This window comes from Carlito syrichta, unplaced genomic scaffold (assembly GCF_000164805.1).
Source record: "Carlito syrichta isolate Samal-C Ts95f unplaced genomic scaffold, Tarsius_syrichta-2.0.1 Scaffold303177, whole genome shotgun sequence".
Lineage (NCBI taxonomy): Eukaryota > Metazoa > Chordata > Mammalia > Primates > Tarsiidae > Carlito > Carlito syrichta.
The window spans coordinates 327,212-335,754 of NW_007247273.1; the positions used below are offsets into that span (position 1 = coordinate 327,212).

The 8,543-nt window shown below is 40.3% G+C and overlaps 1 protein-coding gene across 1 annotated transcript; it reads right to left on the reverse strand.

The window, feature by feature from the left end:
- Nucleotides 1-2,120: 2,120 nt before the first annotated feature.
- SBDS (SBDS, ribosome maturation factor) lies at nt 2,121-8,539 on the reverse strand. Its single transcript, XM_008057977.2, has 5 exons — nt 8,400-8,539; nt 7,508-7,637; nt 6,800-7,000; nt 5,130-5,294; nt 2,121-3,620 (listed from the first exon to the last, which is right to left on the reverse strand). Exons 1-5 carry the CDS (start codon nt 8,525-8,527, stop codon nt 3,492-3,494), a joined length of 753 nt encoding a protein of 250 aa, XP_008056168.1. The 5' UTR covers nt 8,528-8,539; the 3' UTR covers nt 2,121-3,491.
- Between the last annotated feature and the right edge of the window lie 4 nt (nt 8,540-8,543).

An 8,543-nucleotide genomic window follows, 5' to 3' on the forward strand; every position in this document is an offset into this window, starting at 1 on the left:
TGAAAGGGGCTTATTGCTTTAACATTTACATCCCGTTGTAAAAGCAGAAGTCAACATGGCAATTGGGACTAACAATGCTTAACCCAAGAGTTCTAAATACAAACACTACTTAAGACATTATATAACTACACGATCAGTCGCTACCCGGCACACGACATATGCCTAATTCTACGGGGTCTGAGGTAGGATTTAAAGTACTAAGATTTCATAAAGTACAATGAACATGAGGTAGGGATATATAATGTAGTGAACTAAACACTACTTTTACAGCAAGTATGGCTTTTTAAGTTTCTTGGTTTCTTGGGTCTCTCAATAGCATGCTTTTAATCCTAAGTCCATGGTATATTTTATTGCTGTCCTCTAACTATCTTCATGTGTCAAGAGGAAGAAATAAGTGTGTGGCCTTTTTTCTCATGGTCAAGCTCCACTGCATCAATCTATTATGTTTTTCTCATAGGAACAGAGAGCCATTCATAGATCTTTTGCATTCAAGTAACTCACTAGGCAAAGTCTTCTGAGATGTGAGTGGTATCAAGCATGGTAGATAGAACCCACTCCTCTCCACAGTAAAAATGCCTTTGCTTTAGTCAATTCCACAATCTATTTATTTCCATTGTCTGCCAGGGGAAAATTGAAAATCTGTAGGTTCAATTAGGAGTTTGGTGAAACTGATAACTTTTTCTGGGCTGTCTGGAAGGGTCCCCAGGCAATTTAGCGATATGTACTCAGATTGTGGTAAGATCGTTCCTGGGTGAATATCCAAGACGATAAAGATTTAGTTCAGGATTATACTTTTAAGTCAGAAGAATTGTTAATGCTATAAAATTATATTTAGACTTTAGATTCTTAATTTTGAAGGAATCATCATGTAGAGATGAGAATCTGGATAAAAAGTAGTGGCCTTCATTATCTGTCATTAAATGCTGCTCATGATAAACTATGTATCCACAACCAATGCCTTTGTTCAGAAGGAGAAAAGCATTTTCAAATAATCAATAGCTTGAATTCCATTAATGTCAGAGCAGTCACACAAAAAACTCTTAAGTAAAGGTAATAAGGAACCTCATTACTGCCAAAATCATTAGAGATCTTATGACGTGGGCTTCAGGATAGTGTGCAGGTTAAAATCATGCATATGGTTGTTCACAGTATGAAGGATGGGAAGTTCTGGCTTAGATGACAAAAACCATTCCAGCTTTAACAGTGGATTTGAAACTAAGTCATGAGTCACCCAAATTCTCCATCATCGATCCTCCTTCTGATGGCATGGGCCCTCACTGAGGTAGCATGTTTATTACTCTACAGATGTTTATTCCACATCTACTAGGTCCAAAGCATGGTAGGACACACACATGAGGCTATGTCCCTTGCCCTTCAGGAGCTCACAATCTAGCACAAAAGACATATAATTTAGTAGCTCTAAAATAAGGTGGAGCAAACCAATGCCTGTGTGGAAATTTTAATGTGGTATGGCGTTCCAGAGGCTGGAGCAAATAAATGTGTATGGAGAATAATGAAAGCCTCACAGAAAAGAACTATGCTTGCTAATACAAGAGGCTTAGTTCTGAAATGTCATTCTGACCAAATGTACACACCATTAGCTTGCATTGATAAAGCAAAATAAAAATACTTAATCATTACTGTTGCGGTACGAGGAAGATGATCATGAACCATTAATTTTACCTACTTAATATTTCAAGTAATGAGATAAATATAAGTTGAAGTCATTTTTTTATTTTTTGAGTTGGAGTCTCACTGTGTTGCCCAGGCTGGAGTGCAGTGGCACAGTCACGGGTACCACAGCCTTGACCTGTTGGGTTCGGGTGATCCACCTCAGCCTCCCAAGTAGCTGGGACTACAGAAATGTACCACCACACCTGGCTAATTTTTGATTTATTGTAGAGAGGATGTCTTGCCACCTTGCCCAGGCTGGTCTCAAACTCCTGGCTCAGGCAATCCTTTTGCTTTGACCTCCTAAAGTGCTGGAATTATAGGCCACTGCACCAGACCAAAACAAATTTTTTTGTAAGTTCAGAAGCATGACTCAAGTGTGATCTACATTTGACATTTCTTGAAGTTTCAGATTTTTAGAAGAAATTAATAATCAGAAACAAAAAATCTTAAGGCAATGTTGTATTAACTTTATTTTTTCCTACTCAATATGCAGCTATTAAAATATTTTTAGTAATCATGACTTTCAACCTGAAACATTACTTTAAATCTTGAAGCTGAAAATAAGGGGTAAACTTTATTGGTTAAAATTTGCTTTCTGGGGCTTCACCTTTATAAAATTTTATGTAAAACTGAAGCAGTGAGGGGTTGTCTTAAGGAATACATCAAAACAGCAGTCCAATTTTAGTGTTAACAGAAAAAGGTTCATTCTCATGTTATCAAACATTTTTTCCACTACAAGAAAAAAACTTGAAGTTATTTTAAAATAAATAGCACATTTCTGAGAACTCGTATTGGTAGGGAATTGTGTGCTTATAAAACCAATCAGTATCTGTTCAAATCAAGAACTGTTTTCACTTAAAATAAAATTTGGTGTCCACAGATACAGATACATATGTTTATTTTGAATGTATCTCTTTCCAGAATAAGGTTTTTAAAAGATTATACCATATCCATTTAAGTGTTTAAATACTAGAATAATCAGTTACATCCCAGATAATGTTAACTAAGATTTAACAGGTGTTTATCAGAACAGGCCCTCTTCTATGTACTCTGCACAGCTGACTCACTCAATCTTCCTAACAACTTCCCAATCCTACTACAGATGAAGGCAGAGAAAAAAAAAGGAGTTAGGAAGCTGTCTAGAAACACAAACCATAGTTTAATAAAAATAAGAGTGTTTTTATTGGTTACATATAATTTTAGCTATATTTATATTATATACTTTAAAATTAGAAATAAATGACTTTATTTTTCAACCAAGAATAATCTAAGTTAGGGCAGCATGTTCAATGAAAATTATGTAAGCCTTGCACAGTCGTTACATCTGTTTTTCAGATAATCAGGACGTCATCATCCAAGCTTTGCGTTAGGACCCCACACGGTTGCCCCTACCCATGAACATCATTAAGTAGAAATAAGATACCATGTTCTTTTTCAGTAAATACTCTCTTTCTGCCACACAGACATCTCCCCCTGATAATTTTACTATACCGTACAAAATCTAACTTTTCATCCACAAGAACTGCCTCAAATAACTTTCATATTGGAAAGCTATAAAGCCATGAGAGTAGGAAAATGCTACTCTGGACTTTGTATCTTAGAGTTTTCACTTTTTTATTTAGGTTTTAGACCCCAACTTATAATTTAAAACTAAATAATTCCTACATTATATTTTTGCACAAAAGTCTTTTTTTGTACACAGTTAACACGGATCGAACATGGTAATAGTTTAAGTATTTGGCAGATCACAGAAATGAAACAGTGCTGACAGAAATGAAAACACCTCAGTGTTTTGCAGATGAAGAGATTGATGGATATCATTCAAATTTCTCATCTCCTTCTTCTACATCTTTCAAATTGAGTACTTCCAGAGAACCTTTGCCTTTTGTTTCCTTCTTTATTAGCTCATCAATTTCTCTGAAGCAGCCCGGGTCAATCAGACATACCTGAAACATTTAACATAGTTGTTTACCACATGAAGAGAAGCAAGACAACAGAATAAACTCAGCCTTAAATTCCTTTTAAACAATGCTTTCCAGATGTCTCTTACAGTTCTATGGTGTAAATAGACAAGACAATGGACAGGGCAGCAGATGGGTTCTCGGCCAAACTCTGCCCTGAAGTATCCATGCAGGCACTTGTGACAAGGCATTAATCTCCTTGTCAGGGAGATTATCCAGATTCTTCAGGTATAAAAGGAAGGAGTTTGACTAGAAAATTATGGTCCTTTTCATGCTACAATTCAGCATTAAATTTTATAGTTCAGTGAAATCACTTTCACATATCAAGGAGAAAAAGCAATCTGAAGACCTACTTAGAGATCATGTATAACATTTAAAAAATATTTTAGAACTTCAAATAGTGTCAGATGTGCTGTTTCACATCTATGCTCATATAGTTCATTTATTCTTTATCATTCTCATAACATTTTCTATAGCTCATTTATTTGTTAAAGAAGCTGCAATGCGCTGAAGACATGAATTTGCAGACAGCTGAAATTACACTGTGCTTGAAGCTGTGGAGTGAAGATCCAGAGACACAAAGTTTTTTTTTGCTGCTTCTTTAAACTGTTCTGTGGGAAACAAGGCTGACCAACCTTTAGTCAGTCTTGTTTCTATTTGCCCTGTAACAGAAGACTCACTGTAAAACGTATTCTCTCATCTAAAATGAACATGACTTGGCAGGCGCTGTGACTTAAGCCTGTAATCCCAGCACTTTAGGAGGTGGAGGTGAGAGGATTGCCGGAGCCCAGGGTTTGAGACCAACATAGGCAACTTGGCGAGACCTTGTCTCTACAATAATCAAAAAAATTAGCCGGGCGTGGTGGTGTGAGCCTGTAGTTCCAACTACTTGGAATGCTGAGGGGGCAAGATTACCTATGCCCAGCAGGTCAAGGCTGCGGTGGTGGCGAGCATGCCACTGCCCTCCAGCCTAAAGCCCTCCAGCCTAGATGACAGTGAGACTCCAACTCAAAAAAAAAAAAAGATCATGTGCAACATAATTTTTATCATGAATAATTTAACTTAAAAAAAATCATAATTCAGCCAGGCTCGGTGGCTGGGCCTGTAATCCCAGCACTTTGGGAGGCTGAGGTGAGTGGATTGCCTGAGCCCGTGGGTTCGAGACCCGCCTGGGCTAAAACTTGGTGAGATCTCATCTCTACAATAAAAATTAAAAAAAAAAATTACGCCGGGTGTGGTAGCGCACGCCTGCAATCCTGGCTACTCGGAAGGCTGAGGCGGAAGGATCGCCGGAGCCCAGCAGGTCGAGGCTGTGGTGGCTAGGAGCGGCCACTGCACTCCAGTCTGGGTGACAGAGTGAGACTCCAACTCAAAAAAAAAAAAATCCTAATTCTGCTTAACTACAATTTAGTTCTATATTTAGACCTTGACATGTTAACCTAATCCTAGGTAAAATATTTTGGTAACATGAAGCAAAGAATATTTCACTCTTACAATTTCTAACTGCTGGCCATAATCTTCACTTTCAATAACCTTGATCAGTGGTTTGAGCTTTTCTTTCAGTTTTTTCCCTTCGTTCACTGGAAGAATGAACCGAAGTCTCATGTGAGCACGTTCTATCTTCATTTTCTCCTTTAATTGCTTTATCACTTCCAATGCCTATCAAGACAAAATTGTGAATATTTGTTAGTTCTTTACTTTGGCTAAATTACTTCATTAAGGTATTCAAAAACCAAGCTTTTCCATCTGGTTGGATTAGGTAATGGCTTCTCACGTATGACACAAAGAACATCAAGCAATCACAGAAAAGAGAAAAACTAGGCTTTATCAAGATTTAAAACTTTTGTGCTTCGACAAACACTATCAAGAATGTGAAAAGACAGCCCATAGCCTGGGAGAAAATATTTGCAAATCATATTTGATAAGGGACCAGTTTCCAAAATAAAGAATGCCTACCACTCAACAATGAAAAGACAAATAATCAATACAAAAGTGGGCAAAGAATCTGAATTGAGATTTCTCAAAAACAGACAAAACATCGATAAGCTACATGAAAGTATGCTCAAATCATTAGTTATTAGGGAAATGCAAATTAAACCCACAAGATATACAAGGATGGCCATAATCAAGAGGTGGACAATAACAAGGACTGCTGAGGATGTGAAGAAACTGGAACCCTGACACCCCCGATAGTGGTGAGATGGGGTAGCTATTTTGGAAAATGGTTTGGCAGTTCCCAGGTATAGACATATGACAACATATGTCTGTACAAAAACTTGTAACAGATTTCATGGTGACATTGTTAGAAATAGTGCAAAAGTAAAAACAATTCAATGCCCATCGATGAACATACCACTTTAAATTTTTATTTTTATTTTTTAGAGACAGGGTCTTGCTCTGTCAGTCCAGACTGGAGTGAAGAGGCATGATCATAGCTCACTGCAGCCTTAAACTCCTGTGTTCAAGGGATCTTCCAGCCTCAGCCTCCCAAGTAGCTGGGACTACAGGCATGTGCCACCATGCCTGTGGCAAAAAAAAATTTTTTTGAGTCAGGGTCTCACTGTGTTGTCCAGGTTGGAGTGTAGTGGCACAATCATGGCTCACTGCAGCCTGGAACTCCTGGGTTCAGGTGATCCTTCCTCCTCAGCCTCCTGAGTAGCTGGGACTACAGGCATGAGCCATCATGCCTAACTTTTTGATTTTTTGTAGAGATGAGGTTTCACTATGTTCCCAAGGCTGGCCTCACACTCCTAGGTTGAAGTAATCCTTCTGCCTTGGCCTCCCAGAGTGCTGGGATTACAGGTGAGAAACTGCGCCTGACTTTGAACTACACACCTCAAAAGGATGACTTTTATGATAATGTGAATTATATATAAACAACAACAACAACAAAAATCTAGAAAGAGGAGTTAATATAACTCTTTAAAAACTAATGTTTTGTGTTTAAAGGCTTGATTTGGATAGGAAGACAAGAGTCCTATGTATTAGTTTTTAGTTAAAGAACAAACATTATATTACGCCTCTTTACAACCTCCATCCTTTCCCCCCTTCTCTTCCCAAAACATCCTACCCACTTGTGTTCATGCAGGCCCATCATTTTAATCATTTCTTCAGGGAAAATGGATTTCCATGGATAAATTTTGACGACTTTAAAAAGCACTCACCTGCTGTTTTGTACTCTTGTTAGTTTTGACTGAATAGTGGATGTCCTTCATGGCTCTCTCGATAAGGATAACAGTGTATGGTCTCTTTGTTTCAGGGTTCACACATTTGTCTGCTACAATAGTTGCAATGTCCCTAAACATCTGCTCCAGTTGTGTGTGCCTTTCTTTATCAGATACTTGAACTTCTCCTTTAGTCAAAATCTAAAAAAAACCCCAAGACATTTAAGAAAGCAATATCTCGATTGCACACGACTTGTTAACTAGATTGAATAATTAATAATTGGGGAGAAAATTAAATTCCATCCCCTCCATGAAATTAAACTCCATACTTTGGTATATAATGATTTGTGCTTTGCCTAAAGGTTGCACTGGGTTATGTTGTGCTCCAAAAATCTCATAATTGGTGAAGGACTTATTGAGAATAGGGTGGGAGAAGGGGAAAAGATAATCTTAAAATTTTGAGTATGCAGGATGAAATACTTGAGAATAAATTGGTTTTCAGGTACACCGCATTACATAACTGGACAAAATGAGGCAACTTAGTAGAAAATTTAATTTCTGAAAGTTTTGGCAAAAAACACCCATACTCTATACTGTTAGATGTGACATCCTGCGGCTCACATTACTGTGCGGTAACGCTTTCCTTTCAATTTTACCATACCTACGAGTACTTTGCAAATGGATACTGCTGCAGCTGGCAGAACCCACCTGCTTACAGATTTCCGTCTGGTCGTCTGTTCCAAATGCACTGATGAGATCTTCCTTCTTCGCCACCTGACCTTTAGAAACATTTACAAACACTGAGTGGGTCTGCAGAACTTCATCAAGGTCTTTTTCCCTTGTGAGGGCAGGAGAGAAAATCCCAGGTGAATACACTTGAAACTCTGACATTCATTCACGTTAAAATACATGACTGGCATCGGCGTCAACAGCAAGCACCGACAAGTACTCCTAAATATTTGGCCCTTAGCGTCGAGGGTCGAGGGAACCTCTTCGAGGCTCAGAACTGCATTTGTATTCCCATCCACTCGCTGTGGAAAAACGTCACGGGAGTACGCAAGAAACACGAGGGCAGGGCAGGGCAGGGCAGGGCAGAGCGGGGTGGGGCAGGGTAGCGAGGGGTGGGGACCGCTGCTGCGGCCACGGAATACCGGTCCCCAGAGGGCAGTAGTGAGGACACTACGCACTTTGGTGAGACCACGGGACTCCTGAGGTCCGTGACACCAAATGCACTACAACAATGACACGCTTCGGTAAGCTCGGCTCCCAGGCTTTATCGTTATTCTGAAAAAGGGAGCATGAGGACGGGGCTTCTTGGCTGTGGCTTTCTGCGATGCCGATCAAACAAAACCCCAAGCCGACAACCCCATCCCAACCAACCGAACCACCACCACCACCACCACCACCACCACCAAGATCCCGCGGCTTAGGCGCCCAGCTCGGGAGCGACAGCGCCACTCCTCACGCTCACGGCAGGAATCCGGTCGCCATTTCCTTCCCGGCCGGACCCCCGCTCGGCCCCCTCCCTCGACTGGACCGGGGGCAGGCCGTCTCCGGGGACGCGGACTCCGGCCGGGCCCTGCGCGAGAGGGTTACTCACACGCCGCTCCGCCAGCCCACGACCTTGTTTTTGTAGCAGGCGATTTCGAAGCGCTTCCCGGCGCGCTTCATCCGTACCACGGCCACATTGGTCAGGCGGATCTGGTTGGTGGGGGTGAAGATCGACATCGCGGCTGCTCACGCA

Excerpts from the sequence above, each read along its gene's own strand:
- SBDS (XM_008057977.2), bottom strand. The coding sequence starts at position 8,527 with ATGTCGATCTTCACCCCCACCAACCAGATCCGCCTGACCAATGTGGCC. Across the intron at positions 7,638-8,399 it reads GTGGGCTGGCGGAGCGGCGT|GGAAAAAGACCTTGATGAAG; the intron begins GTGAGTAACCCT and ends TGCCCTCACAAG. Across the intron at positions 7,001-7,507 it reads AGACGGAAATCTGTAAGCAG|ATTTTGACTAAAGGAGAAGT; the intron begins GTGGGTTCTGCC and ends GGTTTTTTTTAG.